The 17526-nt window shown below is 44.3% G+C and overlaps 2 protein-coding genes across 5 annotated transcripts in view; both read left to right on the top strand.

Annotated features, from left to right (window-relative positions):
- Window positions 1-746, top strand: part of LOC121432831 (elongation factor 1-alpha 1-like) — a 98188-nt gene extending 97442 nt beyond the window's left edge. Inside the window, exon 4 of the mRNA XM_041630970.1 lies at window positions 681-746. Within this exon, the coding sequence (XP_041486904.1) occupies window positions 681-746 (66 nt within the window). The remainder of the gene's footprint in view (window positions 1-680) is intronic.
- Window positions 747-6516: 5770 nt separating this feature from the next.
- Window positions 6517-17526, top strand: part of Map4k3 (mitogen-activated protein kinase kinase kinase kinase 3) — a 164534-nt gene continuing 153524 nt past the window's right edge. For all 4 annotated transcript variants that reach the window (XM_041631040.1, XM_041631039.1, XM_041631038.1 and 1 more), the window contains exon 1: window positions 6517-6924. In XM_041631040.1, the coding sequence (XP_041486974.1) occupies window positions 6829-6924 (96 nt within the window). In that variant the 5' untranslated portion in view covers window positions 6517-6828. The remainder of the gene's footprint in view (window positions 6925-17526) is intronic.

Here is a 17526-nt window from a genome sequence, read left to right as displayed (position 1 = left end):
TCTCCCAAAGGACCCAAGTTCAAGTCTAGTACCCAAATGTTGGCTCACAACTGCTGTAACTCCAGTCCCAGGGGACCTAACACCCCCTTCTGTCCTCCTTGGTGCACAGACATACATGCAGACAAAATCCACATAAAATTTAAGAAAAATATTTTATTAATTCTGAGAATTCCATCTATGCAGACTGTATGTTGGTTATATTTATTCCCCACTCATCCCTGACCCACCCGCTCCCAACATCAAGTCTTTTTTTTTTTTTCTTAGTGGTTTAATCTCCGTGTGGAGCCACCCACTGGAGCATAGTCCATCCACCATCAGCATCCATACTCTTAAGGAGAACTGACACTTCCTCTCCTGGAAGCTTCCAGCTGTCAATAGCCCTGCAGCTGGGGATGGAAACCCCCATCCCCACTTCATGCTAAACCGTTTCGATTGTTTTGCGGGTTCTGTACAGGCAACCAGACACCATCAGTTCAGGGAAGCAATCACGTCTGGAAGAGACTGCTTTGCTCTGGTACTCCCCAACCTCGGGCTTTTATAAACTTTCTTGCCCTTCTTTGGAGAAGTCTCTGAGCCTTGAGGAAAGGGATGCGCTGAATGCCCCACTTGGGGTCAGGAGCAAGCCATAAACACCCATTCTCTGCACTTTGACCAGGTGTCAATTTCCGTGTTAACCACAGTCCACCCCACAGAGAAACCTCCCTGCCGAGTGTGAGAGCTCCACTGATCTACGAGACAAGAGATAGGAACTCAAGAGGGCAATTTGATACTCCTTCTGTGATGTAGTATTGTCATCTGTTTGTGTTGATTTCATTGGTTAATAAAGAAACTGCCTTGGCCCATTTGATAGGCCAGCCCTTAGGTGGGTGGAGTAGACAGAACAGAATGCTGGGAAGAAGGGAAGTGGGTCAGACACAATGAAGCTCGGACCCAAGATGGACGTAGGCTAGAATCTTCCTGGTAAGTCACCACCTCATGGTGCCACACATATTAATAGAAATGGGTTAATCAAGATGTGAGAGCCAGTAAGAGGCTAGAGCTAATGGGCCAAGCAGTGTTTAAATGAATACAGTTTGTGTGTTGTTATTTCAGGGTAAAATGCTAGCGTTCGAGAGCCGGGCGGGGAAAAGCAGGCCTGCCAGCTGCTCCTTCTACACTTCGTTTAACAAAATAATAGTAGTAGATTTACCTCTGTGAGATCACAGCAATGGATGCGGGGCCATATGTCAGTGCTAGGTATGTGCTTGTTTGTGGAGCAGGTTTCAAATCCAATGAGAACACATTTGGTGTCCCCAGCACATTCACGTCACCATAGCACCATGTTATCAGTTGTTATTCTGGCTTAGAGTTCACAGCCGGGCACCCCTAATGACTCTCCCTCCTTCCCCATTCCTCAGCAGCCTGCACAGCACCGCCCAGAGCTATGACCACTAGCCAGCAGGGAGGACAACCTCACAGTCAGCATCAACTTGGTTTCTCTATATTTTGTGACTAACGTATGTAGTGTCTTGAGCAACAGAGTCCTACCATGAAGTTCTGGTGGGAAGACATCCTCACATAGGCCTAAGACAAAGGTAATTAACACTTTGTGGGCTGACTGTAGTGCTAGACACCACTAGTTTTATGTTTATTTTCTCTTTGATACTCCCTAACCGCCTTAGTAGGAAGTAATTTCCCGAGGTCCTCCAGGAAAGGAGACAGAGACAAGATCCAAAGGCAGTAGCCTGACTCAAAGCAGAGCTAGGCTGTATCTCCTGGACTTGTCCACTGCCACATAAGCCTGTGAGAAGCTCACATGTTACAAGCCTCTTCATAAACCGGCTCTTTTTCTTAAAAACAAAAACCTTTCCAGCTGGTCTGTGATAATCATTTCAAAAAAATGATTTCAAAAAATTCTTTCAAAATAAATTCAATATATTTATGTATGAATTTTATACATACATACATACATATATGTTCACATCATGCACTGTTGATATACTCATTTATGGCTAATTATATTTCATGAAGACTTAAAATGTTTTTTTGTCTTTAATTTTTATAGAAAATAAGCTGGTGCTGTTAGTTAGTTGAGGGCTTGCACAGCATGTCAAAGCCCTGGCTTCATTCCCAAATGCCACATGAAATTGGCTAATATCGGACAAATTTATAATTCCAGCACTTGAGATGGAGGCAGGATGATTAAAAGTTCAAGGTTATTCTCAGCCACAGAGTGTGAGGCCAACCTGATTACATGGTACCCTACCTCAAAAAGAAAAATTCACAAAAGCAATCAGACTTTTTAGACTTGTTGCCCCTTTCTCTTCCTATCCCCACCTCTTAAACATACACAATTAGGCTGGAGAGATGGCTCAGTAGATAAGAGCACATAATTGTTGTCTTCTAGGGAACCTAAGTTTGGATCCTATACTCCATATCATGTGGTCCACAACTGCCTGTAACCATAGTTCCACTGCAATCTAGCACCCTCTTCTGGCCTACCAAGGCATCTGCACTCATGTGCTCATACACACACACACACACACACACACACACACACACACACCACAGTTACTTGTGGTTGTCATATTATTTCACATCTATATCTATGTTGATTTTTCTTCTCAGTGTGTAGCTTGGTTGTAGTCTTTGAAAATAATTTAAATATGTATAACTGTGTATGGTATGTTCACATGAGTGCATTAAGTCTTCTAGAGCCAGAGATAGATGTGTTTGTGAGCCACCCTCTGTGGGTGCTGGGAGCAGAACTAGAACCCCCTGGAAGACAGTATGTGCTGTTGACCCCTGAGACAGCTCTCCAGCCTCTGCAATCTTTCTTTGATCTAAGCCTTGCTGGGTATTTCTTTTGCAGTCACTAGTGTACCTAAATGTGAGTGGCAGTTATGTTAATTTGGGAGGGCTAAAATCAGTAAGTCACAAAAGTAGACTAGTAAAAATGGGAGCTAGTACAGTGATCATGGAGTTTCTAAGGCAGGATCCCAGGAGGGCTTGGCTAACAGAGGGTGGTCTGGATACGCTGGCAATGAGGGCTGCTGCCCAGCCTAGGCTTTTCACTTAGCTCTGCTGTGTAGTGCTTACGGAGGGTGCTTTAAGAGCTCCTGGAGAATACCATCTCCCCTCCTTTGCCTGACTACCCTCAACTCTCTAAACATCAATTTAGCACCATCCCCAATCTTCAATGTGTACTAATATGGTTCCCCTCTGCTTCTATGCTCCTGTTTTGTTTTTCTTTAGCTATATACTTTATGTTGAGCATACAGTGCCCTATTACCTCCACCTTCCCCTTTCTTGGCTCTCCCCCTTCCTGCTAATCTTCTCTTTTCCCCTAAACAATCTCACTTCCACTTTCATTTAATATATACACACATGATTTCATGTGAATATATATATATATATATGAACTACAAATGAGAGAAAACATACTGTCTTTCTGAGATTGGCTTTGTGTCTCCAGCTGCATCCCATTTCTCACAAATGACATAACTTCAGTCTTCTTCATGGCCTAAAAAATTCCATTGTGTGTGTGTGTGTGTGTGTGTGTGTATACATTTATATACATATATATATATTAATGTGACATATATATATATCACATTTTTCTTGGCCATTTCTCTCTTGATGAGCACCTAGGTTGGTTCCATAGCTGAACTACTGTGAATTGTGCTGTGACAAACATTGATGGGTAGCCATCTCTGTAATCATGCTGATGTGGAGTCTATGAGTAAATACCCACGAGGGGGATAGCTGGGCCAGATGGTAGATCGACTTCTAGTTTCTTGAGAACGCTCCATACCAATTTTCACAGAGACTGGACTAGTTTATATTCCCACCAGCACGTAAGGGCTCCCTTCAGCGCACATTCACATTGTTTTCTTTCCAACTGACTTCTGACTGGGGTAAGATGGAATCTCTGTGCAGTTTGGACTTGGGTTTCTCTAATGATTGGTGAAGATGGGCTCTTTTTCATATGTTTATATTAGTCACCTGCTCATTTCTTAGGTCCATTTATTGATTGGGTTGTGATGCTACAAACTGCTGGATGGCAGGTGCTCTGACCCTTCTTTTCTGGGTTCTCTTATGACCAGAATCAAGTGTTCATTGGTTAAGTCCATTGCAAATCAATTTAACTTAAAGGGAGAAAAAAAAGGCATCACACAAATGCTGTATGTATCATTGTAAGTAAAAAAGGAATATGGCAGGATATGGAATATAAACAGAACAGATGGTTGGCTAAGAATCTAGTCTTTACTAGTAAGCTGCTTCTGTTAAAAACCGAGACTTCAATGTGACCTTGAGTAGTTTAATCAGACAGTGGTGCCATAAAAACAAGATAATAGACCTATGCTATCAGGTTGCTGCATGAATTAAATAAGATAATACATAGGAAAAGTTCTTGTCTCCTTGTAAGCACTTGGTACTGGAAGACACTACCATCTTCTCCGTGCCATTATGAACTTTCACTGGCAGTATTTATCTAAAGATAAGGTGCACACCTTTCCACGGCAGCGAGGCTCCTTTCACAGGAAGTGTTCAAGCAACAGTAAAACCCAGTGAAACAGTGAAACCCAGATGCCTCCTAAGGATGTTTCTAATCATAGACGAGGGAAGCCATTTCTCTCATTCAAAGCAAATGTGTGGTCATTGGTGTCACTTCTAGCAAAGGAGAGGCTTGTTAGATGGGGGAGGGCAAAGTCTTTTTAATCCTTGTGAGCAGTTAATTACAAAAGACCTTTTTATTTATGGCCTAACCCATATGGCAAATCGGGACCTTACATGAAAAATCTTTCTGCAAAAAGGAGAAGTTAAGTCCTGCAATAGTGGTGCAAACACAGCTCTAAAGCCTGCTCCAACCCTGCTGAAATGTCTTTTCCCTTTGAAAGAGGTCTATTAGGGATGCAAACACTCGGTTATCTGCACAGATGATAATCCCAGCAAACAAAACAGTGAAACCATTAGAACTTTCTGGTACAAGCAATTCAGCCCTGGAAACTTGGCTTTTTAAACAGGAACAGGGCAGAGAAAGCGAGCAGAGCTGGTCCCAATTTGGGATACTTAAATTTGCTTATCTGAGTCCCCAGCCAATTATCTGCATGTTTGGCCTAACGAAGACAATCAGTTCTCCACCCACAGCACACACAGAGAAGGCAGGCCTGCGCCTCGGCCCCTGCTACTGCCTTCAATGGGCAAAAAGAAACAGGGAAAAACCAACAGGCATGGTTGGGAGTAGCTCAAGCCAGCACAGCCTTAGAGTCTATCCTGAATTAATCCCACGACGTGCACCTCAGGGGCAGAAATGTAAGCAATATTGTTACTACATTCGAATGCTTTAGAATAACTAAAGATCATACAACTGGAAGCCTGTTTACGTGGCACAGAGAGGATCATTTCCCCAACATCTTTTAGTCGATAGATACTCAAGTAAATACCACATACACACACTCTGTAGTCAAGGCTGGCGTTGCAGTGATGCTCCTGCCTCAGCTTCCCAAGTGCTGGGATGGCAGGTGTGCATCACCACACCCGGTTTGGAGTAAACAATTTGAGAATTTAGTAAATATGTAATTATACTGTCTACTTATAAAAAAAAATCAATATGAAGCAGATATCTGTTAAGCAGACTGTTCAGCTATTCCTTAACAGGTTTGAGAAGATGTAGTTTCTGAGAAGCCACTAGGTATTAGGGAACATTAGTTCTCAGGAGGTGTGGTGCCTACGGAGATTAGGAAAGCCTTTTTGAAGAAAAAATAGAACGTTATAACGCCTGAGTGGTCATGAGCGACTTGGTTACAACAGTTATTTTATTGAGAACCCAGCATGACCCTTCCATTGCCTAAGTCCTTTCTTAGATAGCTTTTAGCAGTCAGAGACGGAATCCACGGAATCCACGGAATCCACAACGTCTGGCAGTTCCCTGGCTTATCAGGATCTTAAACTGGGTGGAGCGCTAGGCAGGTAAGGTAGAGGCTACGGAGCTTCGGGACGGTCACGTGTTTACATTTCAGGTGTGGGACTAGGTCCAGTCCAGGCCCCACCCTCTGCAACCTCCAGCTCGGAGGGTTGCAGGACGTCGTGCACAGTCCCCGCCCCGGGCTTTGATAATCCAACCCTCTCCCCGGACAGAGGTCAATCACCGCTTAGGTTCTGCCTTGCTTCCCACTCCCCCTACGCCCTCCCACGCCGTACTCCCCCGGCTCTGTCTTGGTCCTCTCTGCATCCCTGTCAAGCCAACCCCAAGAACCAAAGTGTCACTGCCCTCACTTTTCTGATTGGGACCCCTTCCCTCCACACCTAGGAGGAAGGATCTGGGTTCTCGGTAGTAGCCCTTGAGTATCTGCTCCTAAAAGGTTGGGGATACCGTCTCGCACACTGTACCTACTACTACCTGCTCAGGGCTGGGGCTACAGGCAGAGCGTCTAACTTTGTTCCAGGGAGTCTGGCGCGTCCTGAACCTCCCGACGGGCGCGCATGCCGGGAGCGCGCAGGGCCCGCCGGGAGCGCGCAGCGTCCGGGATGGCGGCTGCGCAGTGGCTCGCGGGCCGGGAACGGGAGGGCGGGCGGAGCGGCGGGCGGAAGCCATGTTGCAGCTGCACCCCGAGCGAGGGGCTGCGGGCGCGCTCCTCTCCTGGTGGGTGTGACCCGGCTCCGCGCGGCGGCGGGGGGCGGGGACGCCGGGCGGCTCGTCGTGGTCGGCGGCGGCCGCGGCGTGCAGCCGGGCGATTGTGACCGGCGGCAGAGCCGGGCCGGCCGCGGGCGCTCCCTCCGTGCGGCCCCCCTGAGCGCCCCCCCTCCCCGGGCCGGGAGGGAGGCGGGGGGCACCCGGGGCCCGCCATGAACCCCGGCTTCGACCTGTCCCGCCGGAACCCTCAGGAGGACTTCGAGCTGATCCAGCGCATCGGCAGCGGCACCTACGGCGACGTCTACAAGGTGAGGGCAGGGGCCGCCGAGCCCGGGCCTGCGCCGCCGGGACGGAACAAAGGACCAGGCGTGGGATCGCAGCCCTCGGCGGGCGTCCTCACCGGAGCCCTGCCCGGGACGCGTTCTCTGACCCCAGCCTCTCCGGCGCGCTGGAGCCGCGGCGCTCCCGGGAGTGCAGAGGCCGGCCTTGCGCTTGTTGCCTGGGCAGGGGCTGTGTGACGAACCGGGTTGCTTGGGGCTTTGGCGTTTGTCAAAGCTGCGTGCCTCTCCGGGACCTGCGATCCCCGGCCGGTGCCTGGGAGCTGCTGCCCGCTCGGGCCTGCTTGCTGGTTCTCGTCTAACGCTACTACCTACCTCGGCAGCCTCCATCAACAGCCTTAACCTTTAGCCTCTTAACATCTGCCTGCGCCTTAGCCTTTAACCTTTTAACATCTGCCTGTCGGTTCCTTGTAATTTTCAAGGAGTCACTTTGTTTTGTAGAAAGAGATCTGGTTTTGAAGGCAAGAAAGCAACTCCCCCCCCCCCCCCCCCCAAAAGAATTGGACAGTGGTGTTTGTTTTTGTCAGTGGCACACAGGATTCGGCTTTTTCTTTTTCGTTAATCAAGTACCTAGGGAGGGTTTGACAAGGTTAGAATTCAAGATTCATTAGCAGTACAGCGTTTCTGTTGCAAAGGGACCACTTCTAAATGTGGGAAGATAAATCACTCTTCCCAGGCCAGCTCAACTCCCGGCCTCTTGGAGTCTGCCAAGAAGGGAGGTGTATGGTGCCAACTGTGGCAGCAGTCTTGATTTAGTTGCGTATCTACTTACTGATCACTGAACTTGGACTCCTGTTCCACGGAACACCTGAGGATGCACAGAGAAACTTAGTATTACGTTGGAAAGTCAAGCCTTCAGTTTATCTTGCCCACGTTAAAGCAATAGGTTTTGTTCTTTCGGTGGACCGCGTGAGCTAAGTTAGCCAGTCCAGTGCCGCAGGTCTTTCGCGAGGGATGTGCTTGTCTCCCACGCATCACATAGACAGAGGTAGGTGTACTGAGCATAGGTACAGTACTTAGAACGTATCAGGCATATGCTGGTGAACTTGAGTTGTGGCAACTAAAGATAGGAATGAACCCAGGTTTGTTTGGAGCAACATTCAACAGCAGCCTCTGTCATTTTATGAGAGTTGTGTTTTTGATGTGGAGAGGACTGTAAATGTCCTCTCCGTGGAACAGGGGGACAGGAACTGTCGTGCACCAGTCTCTCACCGAGATCTGGAAGATGACAAGGCATTGCTCAGGGCAGTGGTGAGAAAGGAATAATGCCACATAGAGGGAGTGCCATTCAGAGGCCAGAGAAACCAGTGTGAATCTGAGAAAGAACTGTAGCCTGCGCAGCAAGGGAGGATGGCTGTGGATACTGGTTCCTATAGACCTTTTAGCTATGGGAATTAAATCAGATATGGATTTTTCCTTTTTTTTTTGTTTTTTTCTTTCTTCTTTTTTTTTGTTTTTTCGAGACGTGTGTGTGTGTGTGTGTGTGTGTGTGTGTGTGTAAGTAATATAGCTCTGGCTGTACTGGAACTTGCTTTGTAGACCAGGATGGCCTCAAACTCACAGAGATCCTCCTGCCTCTGCCTCCTGACTGCTGGGATTAAAGGTATGCACAGCCACCACCAGCAGGCCTCCTTTCTTTCTTAAAAGGGCATCCTTGGATGCCCATGGAGGCCAGGAGAGGGCATCAGATCTCTTGGAGCTGAAGTTTTGGGCAGTTGTGAGCTACCTGAGATGGGTACTGGGAACCAAATTTGAGTCCTGGAAGAACAGTGGGTGCTCTTCACTGCTGAGTCCCGTTTCTTTTCTTTCATTTCTTTTTTATTTTATTTTTCAGTGTTGGTAATCATGCTATGTATCCCAGGCTGGCCTGGAACTTAAAATCCTACAGCTTTGCCCCCTGAGTGGTAGTGGTGTAGACAGTCTTGACTCTGTCCAGTTTAGATCTGGACTTCTGGACTGAGGCTCAGGCTTGCTTGAGTTAGGTCTGCAGAACCCACAGAAAGTATGGGGAGAGTGCTATCTCCACAGATTTGTCCTCTGTGCTCCACAGGTGTTCTATGACAGGTTCATGCCACACACACACACACACACACACACACACACGCTAAAGCGAATAGTTAGACTTTAAAAAGTTCTCCATATCATGATGTGTGGAGGGAAAGGGCAGTTAGGAGACTGTTGGGATATGCTGGTAAGAATAATAGCATTTTGGAATTTGGTCTTGACTAAGAAGGCAGGAATGTGTCCAGATCTAAAGAGCGAATAACTGGGGGAGTCCAGTTATAGTAGACAAAAGGTTTAATTTTGTGCATCTTAGATGGTGACGTCTACGTAAGGGGTGTGTGTGTGTTTCAAGTTCTTGAGATGGGTCTCATGTTGCCCGAGATGACTCTGAAATTATGTAGTCAAGGGTGATCTTGTGCTGAAATTACAGACACTTATTGGTAGGTTCTTGATAGGAATAATTAGTCAGGTATTTACTATATTTAAAAACAAAACCAGCCAAACTAAAAACCTATGAAGTCACTTTGGTAACACATGCCTGTAATCTTAGCACTTGGGAAGTTGAGGCAGAATGCTGGCCACCAGTTCAGGGCCAGCCTGGGCTACAGGGTGAGCTACAAGTGAGTGTGGGTTACAAAATAAGACTGTCTCAAAAAAAAAAAACATGCATGGTGTATAAATCTACCTAGCTAAAAGGAAAAAAAGTTGAGTCTGTAATTTTTCTAAGGACACCTGAATGTAATAGAGGTATGGCAAACTGACTACTCTTGTCAGCCATTACTGATGATGCCAGCTAACATTTATGGAGTGCTTATTATCTGGCTGGCACTTTCCTCCCTAGTCCTGCAGCTACTGCAGCTGAAGAAGCAAGTGTAGATAAGGAGAGGGTTATATAACTTTGAAGTTGGTAGATGGCAGGGGTAAAAGCTGAACTGGCTGGAGACTGGACATCGCCATCAGTGGGAAGAAGCACTGTCGCTGTAAACATGGGTACGGACAGATCATGTCCTGGATTTCCAGGGAAGAAACTGAAGTGCACGTTGCCTTCACACTTTGAGCTTCCTGTGGCTCTTTGGTGACTCCTCCCTCCCGATAGGCAGCCAGACTTCCCGAGCTTGTGTGCTTCCTTGCCTACCAGTGGACATCAGATAATAGGTGCTTGATTCTTGCCTGCCAGCCTCTTTCATTACCAGGACCCAAAGAAGAGCATCTCTCTGGGGTTTGGCACTATACCTCCTGCCAGCTACACAAAGCTGGGACTTCCTTCTTTACTACAACCAAGTCATGTGGCGAAGATACACATTTTCCACATTTACTTTGCCGTTAGATGTTTCTGACACGTGCTGGTGCTGAGCTGGAGAAAAGTGCATCATGTTTCCTAAAGCCAGGGGGATGCGTTTTGTTTCTTATGGTGTCGATGAGCAGGCGCTAAAAATGGAATAGTTCTATTAAGTAAGTAAGTTAGACCTAATTATAGTAATTCTTGGAAGGTTGGTGTTTTAAGGAATTTTATTTTGAAAACTCTTCCACCCACTGCAATAGCACAGTTACAGAGTGCTGAACTGGGATGTTGAGATTTGGGATCCAGCAGCCGTGCAGCTTATAAAACGCACTTAGAGCTCAGGATTGTTTTGCGTGAGGCTGTTCTTACCATCACAGGTTCTTCTGCTTCTTGGTGCTGAGTAGACTACTTAAGTTTTACCCACCACATAAGTTATTTTCTTTTTCCTTTGGCCATTTAGTCTGCACTGTCTGAGAGAAGTTTAAAAAGCAGAAATTAATAATACCTTTTAAGTGACACATAACTCTGCAGACTTCATCAACCATGAAGCATTTGCACCAGGGTTACCTAGGGACTGTGGAACTGACGCATGAAGTGCTCTGAAGTTAAGAAACTTTATGTTGTATGTGTCTGTCTGTCTATCTCTCTCTCTCTCTCTCTCTTTTTTTCTGTGAAATGTCCCACCAGGTCTGTCTAGCCATGGGCCCCAGGTGACTCAGGATAGCTATGACTGTGACCTAACCCAAAATCATAAACTTAATTAGTATGTTATGCAGTGTGTGTGTGTGTGTGTGTGTGTGTGTGATCTTTTTTCTTTATTACGTTGATTCCGTAGTTTTTTGTTTTGTTGTTGTTGTTTGGGACACAGTTTCTTCAGTAGTCCTGACTGTTCTGGAACTCACTCTGTAGATCCAGTGACCTTGAACTCAGAGTTCCACCTACCTCTGCCTCCTGAGTGCTGGTATTAAAGGTATGTGCCACCAGTGGTTCTTGTGAATTTTGTAGATGACTGTGTTGTGTCACATGTCAAAAGGTTGGCATGGGTGTAAGCATTATTTACATTTTCAGTGAGGTCCATGACCACAGGTCTGTTATTTGGAGGAATAGCAATGTCTTGGAGAAACTAGGAAGTCCCATACTGTCATGCTGTTTGCATCTAATATCTGCACACAAGTTGTACCATCTTTTCATAGGCATGGCACTTTTCCAGTTGAGTTCAAATTATTCTTACCCCCGAGTCTTTGCTTTTCTAGGTTTATTGTTGAAAACCTATTATGTAGTCTCATGGCTGTCCCCAGCTCTGTGCCAAACCTTTTGTTCCCTTGAGTTCTAGCCCTTTGCCTTGCACTGACCATATTATCCATTAGGCCTCAGTTCTGGCAGTATGCTATGGCTTGAGTCCTTGGAGCCTTCTGTATGCTTCAGGGAAAGCCATAGCATGGGTACAGTAAAGACTCAAGGGGCAGTGAGGTGGCTCAGCAGGTAAAAAAGAGCCTGCCTTAAAGCTTGGCAACCTGAGTTGATTCCACATAAAGGTGGAAGGGGGAAACTGACCCCATAGAATTAGTTGTCCTTTATTCTGCACAGACATGCCCGACAGCAGCAGCGGCAGCAGTGATAAAGACTTAGGAGTCCTGTGTTAAACCTGATAAACTTTGTTCAACCCAGCAAACTTTAAGCTTAGCTTGGTTATGGGACTCTTTTTCTCTATGATACCTATTGCTTCTCCTTAGGACTAGTGTCTTGTAGGACATGCTTTGGAAATGTTGACATTAATCTTCTTTTAAAAATCTACACGTGCGCCAAGTGGTGCACGCCTTTAAGCCCACCACTCGGGAGGCAGAGGCAGGCAGATTTCTATGAGTTCGAGGCCAGCCTAGTCTACAAGAGCTAGCTCTAAGACAGGCTCCAAAGCCACAGAGAAACCCTGTCTCGAAAAACCAAAACCAAAACCAACAACAACAAAAAATCTACATGTGTTTGAAAGTCACTGCCTCAGAAATAAAGACTGCAGTGTGTTTAAGGTGAAGTCTATAGAAACCAGAGACCAGAGGAAATGATCATGAAGCGGGTTTGGGAGTAATTTCTCTAGCAAGCAAGTAAACAAAATGAGATGATCAGATTTAGATAAAGATCTCATTCCTTGAAGGTGGTGTTTGCCTCCAATCTTTGCTTGGTCATGTGATCTCTGTAAATGCACACTAAACGCATGATTCTGTATTGAAATGAATAATTAGTAAATTCTCTTGTGAGAAGGGTTTGAACAGCTATCATGCATTGAACAACTGTAATAGAAAAGCAGTGTATTAGGGACTGTGAGTGGTAAAAATGACAGGGTTTGGTACATTGTATTTGTATAGGGATGTGCGCCTACTCTTAGTTGTCCAAGTTTGATACCAAGACTTAACAGGTTTCCTCATTTTCTCACAGCGAACCCCGTTGTGGCCTTGGGATTCCCGGGATGCCCCACCCACTCCACAGCTGACCACTTTTAATAAGTCTTGTCTCTTACCCTCCACCACTTTCTGGGAAAGATCTAAATTTAGTGGAATTGGAATATTTGGGATCTTTCATTAGAAATATAAGTAAATTAGTATTTAAAAATTTGGTACCAAACGTGAACAATTATTTGAATGAGTAAAGATCCCAACAAAGGATTGTCATCTTAGAGGAAGGCCCCTTTCCCTAGGAATGTTCCTGTGAAATGATTCCCAATACCAACCTGACGCTCTCCATTTGGATCGCCTGTCCCGGCAGCTCTCGTCATTCAAGCACTGAGCCCTCTTTTGGTTACCTTCATAGAAAGTTCTGCTCTGCTCATTTTTCTGCCTTTCTCATTGCGTGTGCTACCACCTGTCATGTCTTATAGAGCTTAAACTCAGGACGATTCTGCCTGACTCGGTGCTGTATCACTGATACACGAGTCTCAGGTAGTATTGGGAATGAAAAAGTACAGCGGCACCAGAGGAATGAACGACAGCTCCATGAGAGGAAAGGAAGAGAGCTTGTTTCAGACTGGCAGAAGTCTCGGCAGAGGAGTGGTGCTGGGTTAGTCCCAAGGCTCTGGCAGTAGTGGGTCCAGAGTGACTTGGGCATTGTAGATCTTAAGGTCTAAGTTAAGTCGGTAGGTTTAATGTCTTTTCCGTGTATTAAGCACGGGTCAAGGGTTACTATATAAACTAGAAGTTATTGTCATTTTGCACTAAAGATTTAGTGGATAATAGTGGGTTTGATACCCCTAATCCAAAAGCCTGAAATACAAAATACTCCAAAATCCAAAGTAGTGTAGCACTGACTGATGTCACAAGTAGAAAATCCAATCCTGCTCCCACTGGATGGTTTCAACTTGAATGCGAGTATGCTGAGAAACACTGAGTAACATTTCCTTTAGGCTGTCTGTATAGGGTGCATATGAGACAAGGGAAATCTCATGTTTAGTCTTGGTCCTGTCCCCAAGATCTCACTATGTATATGCAGTATTCCAGTGTTTGGAGCCAGCCACCGTATTTTGGTTCAAAGTACTTGATAAGGGATTCTCAGCTCTAATACATACACCACGAGGCTCTTCTTAGGTTTGAAAATATTTTAAGAAAAGGACTTTGCTCACCATAGGAATAAAAAGCCCTTAAGTCCAAGAAATGGAATCCCGTTTTCTTTCTGCTGTTGTTTGGCTTTTACAGTTCTTTTTTTCATCTGGAGGAAGCTGTGTTTTCGTTTGCAACTACCTCAATCTGAGATTATAGGTTAGGGTTCCTGTGCTACAGTGCCGGCTGCCTTTGTCCCAAATCTGCACTGGTAGTTTTCAGTAAGACATTTTTGTTGTTGTTTTTGTTTAAACTCTTCTTAGGAATTTAAAGTTGTAAGATTTTTTTTCTGTATGAATCTTCTACCCTCCTTTGCCTAAAGACTGTCTTCACTGTTCATAGACTAAAGGATACACGCTCAAAACTGGTATCCAAGCCTCTGTCCATTTTGCTTGGTGGTCTCAAAGAGCTGTCAAGATTTAGATAGCTTGGAGAAGTTAAGGGGAAAAAGTGGTCAGCCTTCGAAGTGCATGTAATGTCTGGGAATTAAATGAGAGGACTGACCAGTGTGGAAGGTATGTGGGATGAAGCATGGAGAAAGGTTGCTGGAGAAAGCCAGGCCAAACCTGTTAAGAGCAAGGGGTCATGGGTTGGATACAACATGGGCACTGGGAGCACAGAACGCTTTCCTATGGGTGTGATGATTCTAGACATGTCCTATAGTATTCTAACAGTTGAGAATGGAGCTGAGATGAAGGACAGAAATAATTGCTAGAGAATCCTGAAGTTGTTAGTGATAGCCATTGCTATTTACCATATTAGCAAGTACATACGATATAATTTTAAAATACTGCTAATAATAAACCTGCCACATGAGAATAAATATCATTTTAATGAAAAGTAACTTTTTTAAACAAAAAAATTAAATAAGGTGTGGCGTTGCTGTCCATTTTGAAAAGTGAGTTTACTATCTGGTTAAATAGAACACAGAATTTCAGTTCTGCTTCTTTGATCCGTGGCAGTGTTTGGGTGAAGTATGAAGAAGATCTGGTCTCACAGATGTGCAGTTGGAAAGGAGAATAGACTTTTCAGGTGCTTGTGGATTTTCTCTTCTAATAGATACCCTGCCACTTGAGGAGTGGTGGCTTCTGAAGGTTCATTGCAAAGCCAGAGTAGTCTGCATGCTGTTATGTTCAAGTTCCCTTTCTCCTTTATCATTCTGCATGATTTTTTAAATCATCATTCTTTGACCATTTGGAAAAATGATGGTTTCTTATGTTATCTGGGTCTTCTTCAAATTCCCCAAACAGACTTTTTATGTTCTCTCATTAGAAAGGTCTTGAACTGTGTTTCTCAGGAGTCTGATTTTGTTTAGAAGTGCTAGACACGCTAGCTGCCGCAAATGCTATCTGTCACTTGTTTCCTTCATATGAGAGGTGCATTTAATTCATTTTCAAGACAATGTCTGACATATACCCAGTGATGAACAACCACAGTTTTTCTGTAGTCATTTTGAGTAAAACTGGTATACCATGGAGAAGTGGCTAGTTCAGTTGTGGTGCGTGGATGTGTCTTGTGTATACTTCCAGTTCCATCACATGGAGTATGAAAATGGCATGTATTCAGGGTCAAGATGTAATAAAACTCCTAACGTTTGTACTCCGACAAGGACATTCTTTTGTAAAAACACATTTTTTTCTCTCCCTGAGTATGTGCCAGTGAAGAATACAGTGACTTCTAGTTATTTTATGTCTGCTTCCTTGATTTGTGCTAAGGCACGTCAGCACAGTCATGGTGGCTAATAGCATTTTTGTATTGTCCTGAAAATAGTTTTGACTTCCTGGACCGAAAAGAACCTCAGGAAGTTTCAGGGATATTGGGATAAGTGTTTCAGCTTTCTCGCTAAAACAAAACACCTGAAGAACCTACTTAATGAAGGAAAAGGCTCAACTTGGCTCATAGCTTGAAAGTTTCGCATGTCTGGCTGCTTAGCCTGGCTACTTTTGGCCTGTGGAGGTGCAGCGTATCTTGACTGTGGTAGTGTGTGGCAAGAGAGCTTTGTTCTGATTACAGCAGCTGAGAGGCAAAGAGTGCCAAGGAAGGCTGGGGCTCCAGTCCCCTTTTAGGCTTTGTACAAGGATAGAAGAAATCAGTTCCTTTCTTGGACTGAAGGATTATTAGCAAGGTGTGAAAAGTTCTTGCAAAGTGCTATAGATGCAAAGGGGAATTTCTTTAAGGACATAGTGGACCAGCAGGGCACAGGTGAGGTGTTTGTATTCTGTTATAAAAATGTTTCATGTTCTGACTATAGCATATATGTCTTATAGAAAATAAATAATAAGAAAGAAATAAAATAATATTTTGTAATAAATACTCATAATGCTATATATTTTCTTCCAGTTTTGAGACACAAGTATTTTACACATTTGTTTACTGGTGTATAGTTTTTAAAAAAAATGACATGGGCCTGGAGAGATGGTTCATTAGGAAAGAGCACTTAGTGCTCTGGGAGAGGACGTGTGTTCAGTTTCCAACACCCACATCAGGTAGCTGATAATCATCTCAGCCCCACTTCTGTATGCACATGCTGCACCCAGGCAGGCACTCATACACATAAATTAATTTAAATAAATAAATCTTTTAAAAATTACAGCGGAATACCAACTATATATTTGTTTCAGTTACGTAGTTTCTGACAAGTGTATATAGCTGTGCGACCCGTCTCTCACTAAGATAGAACATGTCCATACCTTTGGCTTCCCCAGTTAAACCGCGTGTTAGCGCCACCCCACCCCACCCCACCCCACCCCACTCCACCCTACCCACAGCCACTCTCCTGATTTCTGTCACCATGAAATGTCTTCTGGAACTGGGTGTAAATGATTCACAGATGAGTTGCATGGCAGCGTAGGGAAGTGAGTTAGCTCCACACATCTTGACTCTCTCTGGGTTGCTTTTCTCTGCTGAGCTGTGTTCTGTACTTCCATGGCTACCTCACTGTCTTGCTCACTGTAGTTTTGAAAGTCTGATAGTGTGTGTCTTCTAGCGTTGTTCTGCATTTCGAAATTGCCTTTTCTAGTTACATCCTTGGCTTTTTCATACACATTTCAGAATCAGTTTTCAAGGTAAACATAAAAGCTTGCTGGAATTTTATGGCCTAGTGACCATATCCTGACTGGCACAGCTGACTTGAAGCTCAGTCAGGTTTTACCAGCTTGTGCATGCATTCATTAAACACAAAATCTTGGAGTATCATTTTGCAATATCTTATCACATGCTTAGCCTGCTGGGATTTTTGTTTGGGCTCTGAAGATCAATTTATAGAGAATTAAGATCTTAGCATAATTGAATCTTCTTATATATTAGTGCAATATATATTTATTTAGATCTTTTAAAAGCATCATCAATATTTTTGCCCCTTTTTAATTAATAAATTTTATCTGCAGCTGATATTACAGCAAGAAAGTAATAGTAGGATGCTTAAGGTAGTACATTAATCATTGTATGAGCCACATTTTCAGTTTGTATTAAAGTCCTTGCTTGCTAATGATGTCTGACTTCCTTTGGCTTAACCTTGTTCATTTTTAGCCCTGAACATATGGACTCCTTTTAAAATTGGCAGAAATGAAAAGACGAGAAAAATGACTATTTAAAAAAAAATCTACTTTTGTATTGTCAAAGATGAAAATAATGGCCTTATACACTTGGCTTATTTTTATATGTGAGATGTTGTTATATTTATTTGTGCACAGTTTGCAAATT

Source organism: Microtus oregoni, unplaced genomic scaffold (genome assembly GCF_018167655.1).
Source record: "Microtus oregoni isolate MIOR12 unplaced genomic scaffold, Mior012 000036F_ref0000092, whole genome shotgun sequence".
In the NCBI taxonomy this organism is placed as follows: domain Eukaryota; kingdom Metazoa; phylum Chordata; class Mammalia; order Rodentia; family Cricetidae; genus Microtus; species Microtus oregoni.
This window is presented reverse-complemented; position numbering and strand designations above follow the sequence as displayed.